We start from the raw sequence: 18,249 nt of genomic DNA, 5'->3' as shown, positions 1-18,249 counted from the left end.
GTTTTAGTGTGTTATAAGTTTGCTAGGTTGTATTGATTTTAATGAATTTAAAAAATTAAATTTGTGTCATCTTGTTTTTGCTCACCAATTTTTTAGCGATTTGTGTTTACTCTAATTCTAATAAGTTCATATTCTAATTAGATGGAGAAATTAATATAAAAGCAAATTTTATTTAGCAAAATGGTCCATTTTACAATAAAATGTGTATTTTTTTTTCTCCTCATGTTAAAGTTGACCCATAACCTTTTTATACATGGTTAATCAAGTAAATGTGTGCATTGGTAAAACATTGTTTGTGTTGTTTTTTAGGAGTTGTCTTTAGTGCGGCTTTTTGAAGCATTTTAGGTGGGTTTTTTGGGTCTAATTTCTCTAAAATCCTTCAGGAATTTATTGAAATCACAAGTTTGATATGTAACCCATGCACAATTGAAGCGCCCAAGGGGTTTTTCAGGGTGTTTGTAATATCCCTATTATAATTAACCCTGCGTAAAAGTAATTTCAAGTTATGAATCAGTTATTAACTTATTCTTGGTAGTTGTGAAACTGAACGAGGTCAAAGGAAAACAAGATACGAGGGAGGAGTGCATTAAAGGAATCTGGAACGTGTGATTCGGAGGATTTTTTTAGTTCATCATCTTATGCATGTCTTCTTGCTGGAGGTTGGCTCTGCGAACTCGGGAGGAATTTGTTGTTTCTATGGTTCTAGAACCATTATTACCCATGGCAATTTACCATTTGTGATTTCATGCAATAGTTGGGGGTTCTACGATGGTATTTGGGGTGGATACCAGAATGCCGAGAGTCACTCTTGTCTCTGTTATAGCACTTTACCTCCATTCAATTCTTGGTTTAGCTGATAGTGTTAACATGAATTCGACATCCACTGGCACGCTAATATAGTGGTGAAGCAAAAGGAGTACCTTCCCGGGCAATATCATGGGCATTTTGTTTTATGCCGCATAACTTGAAGTAGAAATGGCAGTGGGCGAAAATTTTGGCAAGGGTTCTCATAGCCGGTGGAAGCCCCTTCCGCGAAGAAGGCAGGTGAAGGCTGCCATTGCCGCAGCTCTTGTGCGCTCCATATGTAATGTCGCTTCAGGCATGACGTATTCTATAAAAATCCCTCTCAAGCAGATCGTCTTTTTGAGGCTTCACACTCAATTTCCTCTTGAAAAGTTCGGAGTGCATGATTTGGACTTCTCGCTAGTCAACTAAAGAGATAAGTATTTATGACAATCTTGGAAAATATAAGAGTTTATGTTAGTATTTGACATAAGTATACGTTGTTTTGCTCATAGAAATAGCTATTTTGGGTAAGGAGAATACATATTCAAACAATAGCTATTGCATTTTTGGAAAAGAGAATGCATATTAAAGAAATAGAAGTTAATATTGCATTTATGGAAAAAAAAAAAAGAATGCATATAAAAGAAATAGAAGTTAAGTTGGATTTTATTGAAAGGGATATATGCTTTATTGCATTGGGATACTAGTTAATTTCAAAGTTTCTTGTGGAAAATTTATGCATTGCATGCATGATAGAAATTGCTATATGATGTGCTTCTTGGCACATCGATAATCATTCTAACTTTCTTGAAGAAAAACGTATGTTTTATATACACAAATATAGTGTCTTTTTAGAAAAAGAGAGCATTCTTCATGCATGAAATTAATAACTTTATAAGAGATTTCTTGAAGAAAAAAAGATAGAGATTTTTGCCTTAAAAGACACATATGAATAGTGTTCATATCATATCAAGAATCCATACTTGTTTCATGAAAAGACTATGTGCATTGAAGTAAAAGTAATTGTGTTAGGAAAAAACACATGTTGCATGCACATAAGGGTAGCTATTGTGATTTTGGAAATATGATTTTGTGTGTACATAGAGAAAGTGATTGTGTTAACTTTCTTGAAAAATATAATCTCTTGAAAAGATTGTCTTATTAGATGAGTTGTGTCGACTGCTTGATTTTGATGCATAAAGGGTAAGTTAACCTTGTTTTTGTATCTTGATTTTTATGCATAAAGATGGATATCTTTAATAATTTCTCGAAAGGGAAGCTTGAGAAACCTTCATATAGGAAGATAGAGAAATGAGGTTGTAACAACTTCCTTCAAGGAAGAATTATGTAATGGTTTACACAAAATGTTGATAGAATTCAAGAAAAGGGAATAAGTGTTGCATACATTAAAAGAGGACTCTTATGATAATCTATTGGATGTGCAAAGAATAGTCTTTGTGTGCTAGAGATATGTTCTTTGTATGGCTAGAAGAACTATTGGGCTATATTTCTTTGGGAAAATGATATGTGATTACTGTTATGCTAACATAACTATTATCTTAGCTTCTTGTTGAGTGAGATGTGTATGCACACGAGATTTGTGTTAGCTTTCATTAGAAGGGATATATATATATATATATATATATATATATATATATATATATATATATATATATATATATATATATATATATATATATATATATATATATATATATATATATATATATATATATATATTCGCATGCGGGAAAAGTCTACATGTTGTGTGAGAATGCTTTATATATTTGCATGCCTCAAAGTAATAGCTAAAGGACTAGATCTTTTGATAAAGTTTATGTAAATTTTCATGTAAGAAGGTGATAACTGATGTTTTAGTTAGTCCCTTCAAAAGAATGCCTTAGTGTTTTGTCCTCTAAGAATATGTGCTTATGCGAAGGGAAATGCTAGTTAATATGATTATTTATAAACGTAATCGTGATGTCAATGTTGATAATGATAACATGGCAAGTAAAGTTGGATTACTTGCGCAAGGCATAGATTGTATTTAACATTGTGACAGGAAAAGGATTAATGGTCCATGCAGATAAGTACGAGTTGCGGGAATGGTACATTGCTATAACAATCATGCCACAAGGTATGTTGCATGTGTGGTATGTAAGTAAAAGAGTACATGGAAACTATATTAGCTTTTAGCTAGTTATGTGACAACTTAATGATAATTCATTGTAATAATTTTATAACAATGGTTAAGGGATGGAATCCCTTATAAGCCATTGAGTGAGGGGTGAAATCCCTCACGAGCATTTAATAATAAGATTAAATGTTTGCTGGTTTTCACCCTACGGGGTTTCCAGGGTATATTGGTGTTCAATGGTGTGATTGCCTTTTGTGTCAGTTTGATGATGATGAATCCTTGATGTTGATGGTTCTTTATTTGATGGCATAACCATAATGTCCAAGTATGAGATTAATTAATATGGTTAAGGAAATCATGAAATGGATGCAAGGATTCATGAGATAGTTTATGTTATTACACTACCACAGTGGTGGTTAATGGTTATGCAACTTACTGTCTTTTATTGCAATTTACTTGATGTACTGATTAACATTATATCTAATGGTTAATGAGGAGTTGTGGAGTTGTGAATTGGATAATTACTTGTGAGTAATTTGTATAAAAAAAAAAATCTAACTCCCTACTTTTACATGCGAGGTTACCGAGGTACGTGACAAGTGGTATCAGAGCTAAAGGTTACAGTACTGGCGCCTTTGGGAATTGGTAAGCGGAAAGGAAATTGAGGTACGCCGTCAGTGGGCATTAACTCAGTTATGAGTTTAACCATTCACATATTGATTGATGTAGTACACTACTTTTGGCATGATAAGTGTGATTCATGTTTAAATTGCTTTGAGTAGTAAGTAATAAAGTTGCTACAGAACTATGTTCACGACATTGGATTCCTGATGAGGATAAAAGACAATGAAACTTTTGTCGCACTTAAGAACAATATTGAACACTCATTGAGGAAAGTGACATTCAATTACCAACTTTTGCTTTTCAAATATGGCAATAACAATGATGCATTTATTAAACAAGATTGAAGTTACAATGAACAAAATTTAATGAGCCAATGCATGAATATAAATTATGGGGAACATCCTTGAATAGGATGACAAATTGTTTTAAAAGAACATTAGAAGAACCCCTTTAGATATTGAAAATATACAATGAGTCAAGTAGAGAGACTTGATTGTCATAACTAATTTTGATTAAGTTTTGCCATGGTTTCATTAAGATGATTGGTAGTTGTGATTGGTTAGTGTTGTTTGACTAACTAATAGCACTTATGTGCGTGAATTGAATTTGATTTAAGCTTATCACAATTCGCAAACAAGTGATTGTGGTAGTTACTTCTTGTATCGGTTTGTTGATGGCAATACATTGTGGGAAATTGGAAATGTTTAGATTGTTAGCTCAACTATTGTTGACATCTATACAGTAATGAATATTTCATATACTTTTATGCATGATAGTATTGTTCCGCAAACTAAAAAGATTTGGGAAGTGAATACTTGTTAAATGATGCATATGTATAACTAACGTTGCTGATGGGATTAAGTAGGGGTAGCTTAATGGAAACAAGAAAACTTGTCACGTAAAATGTTGCAATGAGAATTGCAATCATAAATGAGAAAGAATAAGGTTATATGATATGCATGATTGTGTTATTTGGAAATCAGAATGCATACAACATGTATGTCAGTTGTGTTTCCTATCAATCTAGATGTTGTGGACCCATGTTGAGGGTTAAGTGTAGATGCATGGTATACATGCATGTTTGTTTTGTTAATGATAATGATTATATGGTTCATTATGTAGATTACTTTGGGAAAGAGTGATAAAAGAGAAATTTAACATGCCAGACAGTTGCAGATAGTTGTGAAAGGCTAGAATGCCTTGGGTTAATGGCAGTTACCTACCCAGAGGGGTTGATGGTACTTGTCTGCCCAGATTTGGGTTGATGGTAGTTACCTGCCCAAAGGGGTTGATGGTACTTGTCTGCCTAGATTTGGGTTGATGGCAGTTACCTGCCTAGAGGGGTTGATGGTACTTGTCTGCCCGGATTTCCTCTCCCTAGAGACAAATTATCTCAATAAGGGAAAAGCGTTTATGTGGTCATTTCAATTCTTGGGCTGGTTGACCAGTGGAATCCCATTTTAGACCTGGTAAGGTCTCTATCAAAGAAACTGTCTGGATGTGAAAATGACTCGATTTGGTTGTGGAAACAAGTTTCCATGGGTTGGGAATTCTTTAGCCTATTGTTGTTCTCATAGCTAATGAAATTAATTAATTAGCTATATGTTATGTTAAAAATTCTATATATAGTTGTGTAAAATATGTTATGCAAATTTAACAGAAAATGAGCTTAGTGATCAATAAGGAGTTATTGGAAATTTTAATTCCTTTATTATATTATTAATCTTGTGAACGTCTTAGAGGGGGCTAAGACAATTTTTACTTGATGCAGTGATTGACTGTTTGATGATTAGGGAGCTAGGCGCTCTTTTGGTACTTTTAGAAGTACTTTGTGGATGTCTTTAGTGAGAGTTAATTCAGTGTGCATGTGGAGCAGTGATGAGCTCTTAAGTACTTGTAAAAGTATTGTGATTTAAAAATCATCTAACATTGCACAATTGATTGATAGTTAAAAGTATTTCATTTGACTCACAATATTATGACTAATACAATTGAATTTGTTTGTCACATATTACAGGATTACTTACCATGGAGGGTTGATGGGCTATTCAACCACTATTAAAATGCTTACATGAAAGTGCTCATCATTCTCGAAGAGTAGATGGTAAGTAATGGTAAGTTGATATAGAGTTTGGTTTTTGAATTTGAGTAAGGGCCAAGTGGTGGCAATTAGAACTTCCATATTTTTGCAATTATGAATGCTTATGACTATTGATCTTTCTTATGATTATATCATTACTATTTTGTTTGTTGTCATTTCTTGGAATGAAATCTTTGATTTTAAAAGAGGAAGGATCACATTTTGTGTGGTTTAGATGATTATATCATGAGTAAAATCTAAGGTTCCGACGAGATATGAACACCGAGGACGGTGTTCTTGTTAAGTGGGGGAGTATGTAATATCCCTATTATAATTAACCCCATGTAAAAGTAATTTCAAGTTATGAATCTGTTATTAACTGATTCTTGGTAGTTGTGAAATTGAACGAGGTCAAAGGAAAACAAGATACGAGGGAGGAGTGCATTAAAGGAATCTGGAATGTGTGATTCGAGGGATTTTTTTAGTTCATCATCTTATGCGTGTCTTCTTGTTGGATGTTGGCTCTGCGAACTTGGGAGGAATTTGTTGTGTCTACGGGTCTAGAACCATTATTACCCATGGCAATTTACCATTTGTGATTTCATGCAATAGCTGGGGGTTCTACGATGGTATTTGGGGTGGATACCAGAATGCCGAGCGTCACTCTTGTCTCTGTTACAACGCTTTACCTCCATTCAATTCTTGGTTTAGCTGATAGTGTTAACATGAATTCGCCATCCACTAGCACGCTAATATAGTGGTGAAGCAAAAGGAGTACCTTCCTGGGCAATATCATGGGCATTTTGTTTTCTGCCACATAACCTAAAGTAGAAATGGCAATGGGCAAAAAAACTAGTGATGGTTTTCATAGTCGGTGGAAGCCCCTTCCGCGAAGAAGGCAGGTGAACGCTGCCATTGCCACAGCTCTTGTGCGCTCCATATGTACTGTCGCTTTAGGCATGACGTATTCTGTAAAAATCCCTCTCCGCAGATCGTCCTTTTGATGCTTCGCACTCAATTTCCTCTTGAAAAGTTCGGAGTGCATGATTTGGACTTCTTGCTGGTCAACTAAAGAGATAAGTGTTTATGACAATCTTGGAAAATATAAGAGTTTATGTTAGTATTTGAGATAAGTATATGTTGTTTTGCTCATAGAAATAGCTATTTTGGGTAAGGAGAATACATATTCAAACAATAGCTATTGCATTTTTGGAAAAGAGAATGCATATTAAAGAAATAGAAGTTAATATTGCATTTATGGAAAAAAAAAAGAATGCATATAAAAGAAATAGAAGTTAAGTTGGATTTTATTGAAAGGGATATGTGCTTTATTGCATTGGGATACTAGTTAATTTCGAAGTTTCTTGTGGAAAATTTATGCATTACATGCATGATAGAAATTGCTATATGATGTGCTTCTTGGCACATCGATAATCATTCTAACTTTCTTGAAGAAAAACGTATGTTTTATATACAAAAATATAGTGTCTTTTTAGAAAAAGAGAGCATTCTTCATGCATGAAATTAATAACTTTATAAGAGATTTCCTGAAAAACAAAGATAGAGATTCTTGCCTTAAAAGACACACATGAATAGTGTTCAAATCATATCAAGAATCCATACTTGTTTCATGAAAAGACTATGTGCATTGAAGTAAAAGTAATTGTGTTAGGAAAAAACACATGTTGCATGCACATAAGGGTAGCTATTGTGATTTTGGAAATATCATTTTGTGTGTACATAGAGAAAGTGATCGTGTTAACTTTCTTGAAAAATATAATCTCTTGAAAAGATTGTCTTGTTAGATGAGTTGTGTCGACTTCTTGATTTTGATGCATAAAGGGTAAGTTAACCTTGTTTTTGTATCTTGATTTTTATGCATAAAGATGGATATCTTTAATAATTTCTCGAAAGGGAAGCTTGAGAAACCTTCATATGGGAAGATAGAGAAATGAGGTTGTAACAACTTCCTTCAAGGAAGAATTATGTAATGGTTTACACGAAATGTTGATAGAATTCTAGAAAAGGGAATAATTGTTGCATACATTAAAGGAGGACTCTTATGATAAGCTATTAGATGCGCAAAGAATAGTCTTTGTGTGCTAGAGATATGTTCTTTGTATGGCTAGAAGAACTATTGGGCTATATTTCTTTGGGAAAATGATATGTGATTACTGTTATGCTAACATAACTATTATCTTAGCTTCTTGTTGAATGAGATGTGTATGCACATGAGATTTGTGTTAGCTTTCATTAGAAAGGATATATATATATATATATATATATATATATATATATATATATATATATATATATATATATATATATATATATATAGATTTGCATGTGGGAAAAGTCTACATGTTGTGTGAGAATGCTTTATATATTTGCATGCGTCAAAGTAATAGCTAAAGGACTAGATCTTTTGATAAAGTTTATGTAAATTTTCATTTAAGAAGGTGATAACTGGTGTTTTAGTTAGTCCCTTCAAAGGAATGCCTTAGTGTTTTGTCCTCTAAGAATATGTGCTTATGCAGAGGGAAATGCTAGTTAATATGATTATTTATAAATGTAATCGTGATGTCAATGTTGATACTGATAACATGGCAGATAAAGTTGGATTACTTGCGCAAGGCATAGATTGAATTTAACGTTGTGACAGGAAAAGGATTAATGGTCCATGCAGATAAGTACGAGTTGCTGGAATGGTACATTGCTATAACAATCATGCCACAAGGAATGTTGCATGTGGTGGTATGTAAGTAAAAGAGTACATGGAAACTATATTAGCTTTTAGCTAGTTATGTGACAACTTAATGATAATTCATTGTAATAATTTTATAACAATGGTTAAGGGATGGAATCCCTTATAAGCCATTGAGTGAGGGGTGAAATCCCTCACGAGTGTTTAATAATAAGATTAAATGTTTGTTGGTTTTCACCCTACGGGGTTTCTAGGGTATATTGGTGTTTAATGGTGTGATTGCCTTTTGTGTCAGTTTGATGATGATGAATCCTTGATGTTGATGGTTCTTTATTTGATGGCATAACCATAAAGTCCAAGTACGAGATTAATTAATATGGTTACGGAAATCATGAAATGGATGCAAGGATTCATGAGACAGCTTATGTTATTACACTACCACAGTGGTGGTTAATGGTTATGCAACTTACTGTCTTTTATTGCATTTTACTTGATGTACTGATGAACATTATATCTAATGGTTAATGAGGAGTTGTGGAGTTGTGAATTGGATAATTACTTGTGAGTAATTTGTATAAAAAAAAAATTCTAACTCCCTACTTTTACATGCGAGGTTACCAGGGTATGTGACAAGTGGTATCAGAGCTAAAGGTTGCAGTATTGGCGCCTTTGGGAATTGGCAAGCAAAAAGGAAATTGAGGTATGCCGTCAATGGGCATTAACTCAGGTATGAGTTTAACCATTCACATATTGATTTATGTAGTACACTACTTTTGGCATGATAAGTGTGATTCGTGTTTAAACTACTTTGAGTAATAAGTAATAAAGTTGCTACAGAACTATGTTCATGACATTGGATTCCTAATGAGGATAAAAGACAATGAAACTTTTGTCGCACTTAAGAACAATATTGAACACTCATTGAGGAAAGTGACATTCAACTACCAACTTTTTCTTTGCAAATATGGCGATAACAATGTTGCATTTATTAAACAAGATTGAAGTTACAATGAACAAAAGTTAATGAGCCAATGCATGAATATAAATTATGGGGAACATCCTTGAATAGGATGACAAATTGTTTTAAAAGAACATTAGAAGGACCCCTTTAGATATTCAAAATATGCAATGAGTCAAGTAGCGAGACTTGATTGTCATAACTAATTTTGATTAAGTTTTTCCATGGTTTCATTAAGATGATTGGTAGTTGTGATTGGTTAGTGTTGTTTGACTAACTAATAGCACTTATGTGCATGAATTGAATTTGATTTAAGATTATCACAATTCGAAAACAAGTGATTGTGGTAGTTACTTCTTGTATCGGTTTGTTGATGGCAATACATTGTGGGAAATTGGAAATGTTTAGATTGTTAGCTCAACTATTGCTAACATCTATACAGTAATGAATATTGCATATACTTTTATGCATGATAGTATTGTGCCGCAAACTAAAAAGATTTGGGAAGTGAATACTTGTTAAATGATGCATATGTATAACTAACGTTGCTGATGGGATTAAGTAGGGGTAGCTTAATGGTAACAAGAAAACTCGTCATGTAAAATGTTGCAATGAGAATTGCAATCATAAATGAGAAAGAATAAGGTTATATAATATGCATGATTGTGTTATTTGGAAATCAGAATGCATACAACATGTATGTCAGTTGTGTTTCCTATCAATCTAGATGTTGTGGACCCATATTGAGGGTTAAGTGTAGATGCATGGTATACACGCATGTTTGTTTTGTTAATGATAATGAGTATATGGTTCATTATGTAGATTACATTGGGAAAGAGACATAAAAGATAAATTTAACATGCTAGACAGTTGCAAATAGTTGTGAAAGGCTAGAATGCCTTGGGTTGATGGTAGTTACCTACCCAGAGGGGTTGATGGTACTTGTCTGCCCAGATTTGGGTTGATGGCAGTTACCTGCCCAGAGGGGTTGATGGTACTTGTCTGCACAGATTAGGGTTGATGGTAGTTACCTGCCCAGAGGGGTTGATGGTACTTGTTTGCCTGGATTTCCTCTCCCTAGAGATAAATTATCTCAATAAGGGAAAAGCGTTTATGTGGTCATTGCAATTCTTGAGCTGGTTGACCAGTGGAATCCCATGTTAGACCTGGTAAGGTCTATATCAAATAAACTATCTGGATGTGAAAATGACTCGATTTGGTTTTGGAAACTAGTTAGTTTCCATGGGTTGGGAATTCTTTAGCCTATTGTTGTTCTCATAGCTAAAGAAATTAATTAATCAGCTATATGTTATGTTAAAAATTCTATATATAGTTGTGTAAAATATGTTATTCACATTTAACAGAAAATGAGCTTAGTGATAAATTAGGAGTTATTGGAAATTTTAATTCCTTTATTGTATTATTACTCTTGTGAACGTCTTAGTGGGGCTAAGACAATTTTTACTTGATGTAGTGATTGACTGTTTGATGATTAGGGAGCTAGGCGCTCTTTTGGTACTTTTAGAAGTACTTTGTGGATGTCTTTAATGAGAGTTAATTCAGTGTGCATGTGGAATAGTGATGAGCTCTTAAGTACTTGTAAAAGTATTGTGATTTAAAAATCATCTAACATTGCACAATTGATTGATAGTTAAAAGTATTTCATTTGACTCACAATATTATGACTAATACGATTGAATTTGTTTGTCACATATTACAGGATTACTTACCATGGAGGGTTGATGGGCTATTCAACCACTATTAAAATGCTTACACGAAAGTGCTCATGATTCTCGAAGAGTAGATGGTAAGTAATGGTAAGTTGATATAGAGTTTGGTTTTTGAATTTGAGTAAGGGCCAAGTGGTGAAAATTAGAACTTCCATATTTTTGCAATTATGAATGCTTATGACTATTGATCTTTCTTATGATTATATCATTACTATTTTGTTTGTTGTCATTTCTTGGAATGAAATCTTTGATTTTAAAAGAGGAAGGATCACATTTTGTGTGGTTTAGATGGTTATATCATGAGTAAAATCTAAGGTTCCAACGAGAGATGAACACCGAGGACGGTGTTCTTGTTAAGGGGGGGAGTATGTAATATCCCTATTATAATTAACCCTGCGTAAAAGTAATTTCAAGTTATGAATCAGTTATTAACTGATTCTTGGTAGTTGTGAAAATGAACGAGGTCAAAGGAAAACAAGATACGAGGGAGGAGTGCATTAAAGGAATGTGGAACATGTAATTTGGGGGATTTTTTTAGTTCATCATCTTATGCATGTCTTCTTGGTGGAGGTTGGCTCTGTGAACTCGGGAGGAATTTGTTATTTCTATGGTTCTAGAACCATTATTACCCATGGCAATTTACCATTTTTGATTTCATGCAATAGTTGGGGGTTCTACGATGGTATTTGGGGTGGATACCAGAATGCCGAGCGTCACTCTTGTCACTGTTACAGCGCTTTAACTCCATTCAATTCTAGGTTTAGCTGATAGTGTTAACATGAATTCACCATCCACTGGCATGCTAATATAGTGGTGAAGCAAAGGGAGTACCTTCCCGGGCAATATCATGGGCATTTTGTTTTCTGCTACATAACCTGAAGTAGAAATGGTAGTGGGTGAAAATTCTGGCAAGGGTTTTCATAGCCGGTGGAAGCCCCTTCCGTGAAGAAGGTAGGTGAAGGCTGCCATTGCCGCAGCTCTTGTGTACTCCATATCTACTGTCGCTTCAGGCATGACGTATTCTGTAAAAATCCCTCTCACGCAGATCATGCTTTTGATGCTTTGCACTCAATTTCCTCTTGAAAAGTTTGGAGTGCATGATTTGGACTTCTCGCTAGTCAACTAAAGAGATAAGTATTTATGACAATCTTGGAAAATATAAGATTTTATGTTAGTATTTGACATAAGTATATGTTGTTTTGCTCATAGAAATAGCTATTTTGCGTAAGGAGAATACATATTCAAACAATAGCTATTGCATTTTTGGAAAAGAGAATGCATATTAAAGAAATAGAAGTTAATATTGCATTTATGGAAAAAAAGAATGCATATAAAATAAATAGAAGTTAAGTTGGATTTTATTGAAAGGGATATATGCTTTATTGCATTGGGATACTAGTTAATTTCGAAGTTTCTTGTGGAAAATTTATGCATTGCATGCATGATAGAAATTGCTATATGATGTGCTTCTTGGCACATCGATAATCATTCTAACTTTCTTGAAGAAAAAAGTATGTTTTATATACACAAATATAGTGTATTTTTAGAAAAAGAGAGCATTCTTCATGCATGAAATTAATAACTTTATAAGAGATTTCCTGAAAAACAAAGATAGAGATTCTTGCCTTAAAAGACACATATAAATAGTGTTCATATCATATCAAGAATCCATACTTGTTTCATGAAAAGACTATGTGCATTGAAGTAAAAGTAACTGTGTTAGGAAAAAACACATGTTGCATGCACATAAGGGTAGCTATTGTAATTTTGGAAATATGATTTTGTGTGTACACAGAGAAAGTGATCATGTTAACTTTCTTGAAAAATATAATCTCTTGAAAAGATTGTCTTGTTAGATGAGTTGTGTTGACTTCTTGATTTTGATGCATAAAGGGTAAGTTAACATTGATTTTGTATCTTGATTTTTATGCATAAAGATGGATATCTTTAATAATTTCTCGAAAGGGAAGCTTGAGAAACCTTCATATAGGAAGATAGAGAAATGAGGTTGTAACAACTTCCTTCAAGGAAGAATTATGTAATGGTTTACACGAAATGTTGATAGAATTCTAGAAAAGGGAATAAGTGTTGCATACATTAAAGGAGGACTCTTATGATAAGCTATTGGATGCGCAAAGAATAGTCTTTGTGTGCTAGAGATATGTTCTTTGTATGGCTAGAAGAACTATTGGGCTATATTTCTTTGGGAAAATGATATGTGATTACTGTTATGCTAACATAACTATTATCTTAGCTTCTTGTTGAGTGAGATGTGTATGCACACGAGATTTGTGTTAGCTTTCATTAGAAGGGATATATATATATATATATATATATTCGCATGCGGGAAAAGTCTACATGTTGTGTGAGAATGCTTTATATATTTTCATGCGTCAAAGTAATAGCTAAAGTACTAGATATTTTGATAAAGTTGATGTAAATTTTCATGTAAGAAGGTGATAATTGATGTTTTAGTTAGTCCCTTCAAAAGAATGCCTTAGTGTTTTGTCCTCTAAGAATATGTGCTTATGTGAAGGCAAATGCTAGTTAATATGATTATTTATAAACGTAATCGTGATGTTAATGTTGATAATGATAACATGGAAGATAAAGTTGGATTACTTGTGCAAGGCATAGATTGTAATTAATGTTGTGGCAGGAAAAGGATTAATGGTCCATGCAGATAAGTACGAGTTGCGGGAATGGTACATTGCTATAACAATCATGCCACAAGGAATGTTGCATGTGGCGGTATGTAAGTAAAAGAGTACATGGAAACTGTATTAGCTTTTAGCTAGTTATGTGACAACTTAATGATAATTCATTGTAATAATTTTATAACAATGGTTAAGGGATGGAATCCCTTATAAGCCATTGAGTGAGGGGTGAAATCCCTCATGAGCATTTAATAATAAGATTAAATGTTTGCTGGTTTTCACCCTACGAGGTTTCCAGGGTATATTGGAGTTCAATGGTGTGATTGCCTTTTTTGTCAGTTTGATGATGATGAATCCTTGATGTTGATGGTTCTTTATTTGATGGCATAACCATAATGTCCAAGTACGAGATTAATTAATATGGTGAAGGAAATCATGGAACTCTTACATAAAAAGTAATGTTTCAAAAGTCTGCAATACAACTTTAAAAGTGCCTAAGCATATGAAACATCCAATTTTTGTTTATTACTAGCTTGATAACTTCTATCAGAACCATCGTCGGTACGTTAAGAGCAGTGCAAACAGGGGACACGGATCAGATCCGGAAAGAAGCAGCTGTTCTTCCTTTCCATCAAGCCGTGGACAGTAAACAGACAAAACTTATATTCTCAGCTTTAGCTTTGCAGGAAAAATGGGTGAGCGGCAAAGTAGAGGCAGAGTTGCTAGCAGCATATAAGCCAGTAAACAATGCAACATATTTGATAGCCAATTTGAATCGAATAGAAGAGGTGACTCATGATGCTGTAGAGTCTTTTTAAGAACACAAATCGCATAGTCTTATATTATGAAGACATGTATAGACCGCCGCCTTCGATCACAAAACAATAAACAAATTGACCGACTGACTGGAGTTATTGAATTAAAGTGCACGCAACTCGAAACTTCAAACTCCCCTTCTCGCTCCTCCTCCTGGCACCGACTTGACAGGCATCTGCTTCAGAGATCAACTTTGGCATCAACAGTTTCCCCCTTGACAGAAACTTCGTCTTCGATTATTTCGCACTCTCTCCTTTCTATGACTACACTTGTAATAACGAGCAACTTAGGATGCACTCTATTCATCCCCTTGACATCTCCCAGCTCTCGAAATTGACAGGCATTGAATATATGTTGAATGAAGTTATGGAGCCTCATATTTTTGTTATCCGAAAGCAAAAGCGCGACGGGCCTGAGAAAGTCACACCCATGCTTACATATTACGTCCTAGACGGTTCCATCTACCAGGCACCTCAGCTCTCTAGTGTTTTCGCATCTCGGATGGTTCGAGCTCTATATTATATATCAAAATCTTTCACGGCTGCAGCCTCAAAACTAGAGAAGATTGGCTATGATACAGAAAGTGACAGTGTGAAACCTGAAACAAAGGCTGGAGCGGAGAATATTGATTTTAAAGAAGTAAGGCGAGTTGATCAGATTCTCACAGCCTTGCAATGCCAGTTTCAACATCCCAAGGCGAAAGATCGCTGAGGATCCCTTACTTTTCGTCTCCCAGCCCTATTTTACTTTTCATTGTCTCGGCTTGTTCCCATTACTGGGTTCACGATGGTGCAGGGAGATAGTCGAAACTCTGGACCAAAACGCCCGCGAACGGACGGTCCTCGAAATGAGGTGAGCAGCACAGGAGCAATGGACAGAAGCTGAAACGTTCAACTCAAAACATTTTATGTGCTATCAGGCTTAGCCAGAAACCAATTGACTATTATTTCGACTCCTCATGCAGCAAAAACGTACACAGTGACAGAGGTTATAATTAATGAAATGGCCAAGCGAACAGTGGACGTTGTAAAGAAAGAGCGCTGACAATGGCAGAGAATGCCCAAAAATGAGAAAACGCCTTTCTGACAGAGCCCAAATTAGTGGAGCGTTAAGATTCTTACGGACAGGTGTACAATGAATAGAACGCTCAGTTATGATAATCAGATAGGGCAGCGCTGCATGCAACAGAGACCATCGCTATTACAGAGAATCGACAACGCTGAGTAAATGTCAGGGTTGGCAGGGAATTTCATGGTAGAAGACCTAATGCATAAATGGTGAGATAAAAAACTACGGAATTAGAGGTTGAGAAACCCATGCAAAAGGCCACACATCATGGCTCTGATACCATGTTAAACACACATGGGAAACATAGAATAGGAAAGATAAATCAGTAAGTACGTTTTTTATTAACATCAGATATACATTTATAGTACAAATATGTGACTCTTGGGTTTCAGATCCCAAGGTCTCTTGGACTGCTTTTGTCCATTCGACTTCCACACTAACCCATTAGGATTAGGTGTCCAACAGCAAGGATTCATGAGACAGTTTATGTTATTACACTACCATAGAGGTGGTTAATGGTTATGCAACTTACTGTCTTTATTTTCATTTTACTTGATATACTAATGAACATTATTTCTGATGATTAATGAGGAATTGTGGAGGTGTGAATTGGATAGTTAGTTGTGAGTATTTTGTATAAATAAAATTAACTCCCTGCTTTTACATGCGAGGTTACCGGGGTATGTGACAGTGCTCAATCTATATTTACAGCCAAAAAAACAGTTTAAATAACACAAATCAAGATTTCACCTCAAAATTTTCCACCTTCAGGCACCAGAAAGTCCAAAGAGTTGCACTAAAGACGACTCCATATTTTTTTATAAATAACCACATTAATATTTTTAATGTGATTGTACTAATTATATATGAATGAAAGTTTATCAATATTGAAATACAACTACATGAAAAAAATGGAAACTGAAAATGGTGACAAATTTAATCGCACTCTATGTGTATACACAATTATAGATTAAACTAAAATAGGTTCCATGTACTGGGAAATAAAATGAAACAATGGAATTGAAATGTTTTTTAAATGGCAGGTTGGGAATGGTGTGTTAATAAATATTCTTAAAGGTTATGAATAATTAAGATGAAAAATAAATTGAATCCATAGTATGAATAATTAAGATGAAAAATAGTTTTGATGGTTAGTTTAATGGGTCAAGTTTCTATTATTAAATCATTTTACTAATGGGAGGTCACAGTTCAATTCTCCTCGACAACTTTAGGGTTAGGAACAATAGTTTTGATACTTAGTTTAATGGCTTGAGTTTCCGTTATTAAATCATTTTACTAATGGGAGGTCACAAGTCAATTCTCCCCGACAACTTTAGAGTTAGGAACAAGATGTGGTGATCCCTTTTGGTGGATCTACTTAAATATTTCCTCGAAAAATAAATAAATAAATTAATTAATTAATTAAGATGAAAAATAAATTAAATTCATAATATAAAAGAAAACACTTTTAAGCTAATAGTAATATTTTATTGGGGGAAAGGCGGTGGGTGATTAGGGTTAGGGTTTGGGATCAGATGACCTCGGGCGGACCTGCTCCTGGTCAGGGTGCAGGGGATCCTGTACCCACCTGCAGAACCACAGACCAATACAACGACAGATTAACCAAGGGAAGAAGGCTCCGAGAACAAGCTAGTCTGGGAGGAAAATGAGTGATGCGAGCGGGGGGGAGAGATCCCCTCCTACAAGGATATTACAACAGGAGAATCAAGTTGAAATGGAGCAAACGGTGGATCTGGGAATCGCAGCAAGGAGGCGCCGATTATGGGAGTGGTATGGCAAACTAGGACGGGGAACAAATGTCTACCGCGGGCAACCAAAAAACCCAAGTTTGTCATTCCAAATAATAAATTGGAGGAATACGGAGGATATATGAAAGATCATGCACTCATTTGCAAGTTTGTAGGAACATGGCCGTCTGAGAAAGATTTGACGAAATGGATACAACAAAGGTGGAAGCCCAAAGGGCATTTAGATCTTAAATTAGGGGCAAAAGGTTTCTTCACAGTAATATTTGCAAACCTGGAGGATAAGGAGAGGATCTTTGAAGAAGGTCCATACTTCTTCAATAACGTAGGGCTCTTCATGAGGCAATGGGAAGAATGCTATAATCCGGACAAAGAAAAAATGCTAGCAGCACCAGTTTGGGTCAGATTATTTGGGCTCCCGATAGAGTTCTGGGATCCAGAGATTCTAGAAGGAATTGGGAACTCAATCGGGACCTTTGTGAAGGTAGCAGAAACTACCAAGAGAGGCAGATATACATCATATGCCAGAATTTGTGTCTACATGAATATCACAGAACCGCTGCCGGATCATATTGAAATAGAATATCATGATGAGGTATGGCAATAGCCAGTCGATTATGAACACATTCCTTTCAGATGTAGACAGTGCCATGAGTATGGCCATCTGTTTAAATACTGCCCGATGAATGAAGTAGATACACCAACAGATCAGGGGGGTGGAAAGGGAAGTATGGATCAGGAGAGGAGGACTAACGAAGGAAACAGGGGAGGGTTTACAGAAGTATTGAGAAGAAGAAGACCCCAAAAAGGAAAAACCAAACTAAACCCCTCTTACCCAGAAATAACTCAGAAAAGCTAGAACCAGTTTAAGGTTCTACGTGAGTTAGAAATGGAAGTGAAAGGTGAAGAGGGGGAAGATGAAA

General features: G+C 34.9%; 1 protein-coding gene and 1 pseudogene across 1 annotated transcript; both read left to right on the top strand.

Moving 5' to 3' along the window:
* Positions 1-975: 975 nt before the first annotated feature.
* LOC149234704 (mediator of RNA polymerase II transcription subunit 6 pseudogene) lies at positions 976-15,203 on the top strand (annotated as a pseudogene).
* A 2,139-nt stretch (positions 15,204-17,342) lies between these two features.
* Positions 17,343-17,933, top strand: LOC149234703 (uncharacterized). The gene has a single exon (XM_089368347.1). The coding sequence runs from the start codon at positions 17,343-17,345 to the stop codon at positions 17,931-17,933; it is 591 nt and encodes a 196-aa protein (XP_089224473.1).
* Positions 17,934-18,249: the final 316 nt, after the last annotated feature.

Source organism: Pinus tabuliformis, chromosome 8, assembly GCF_031772625.1.
Source record: "Pinus tabuliformis cultivar Carrire ecotype Pingquan chromosome 8, CPIR1, whole genome shotgun sequence".
Lineage (NCBI taxonomy): Eukaryota > Viridiplantae > Streptophyta > Pinopsida > Pinales > Pinaceae > Pinus > Pinus tabuliformis.
This window is presented reverse-complemented; position numbering and strand designations above follow the sequence as displayed.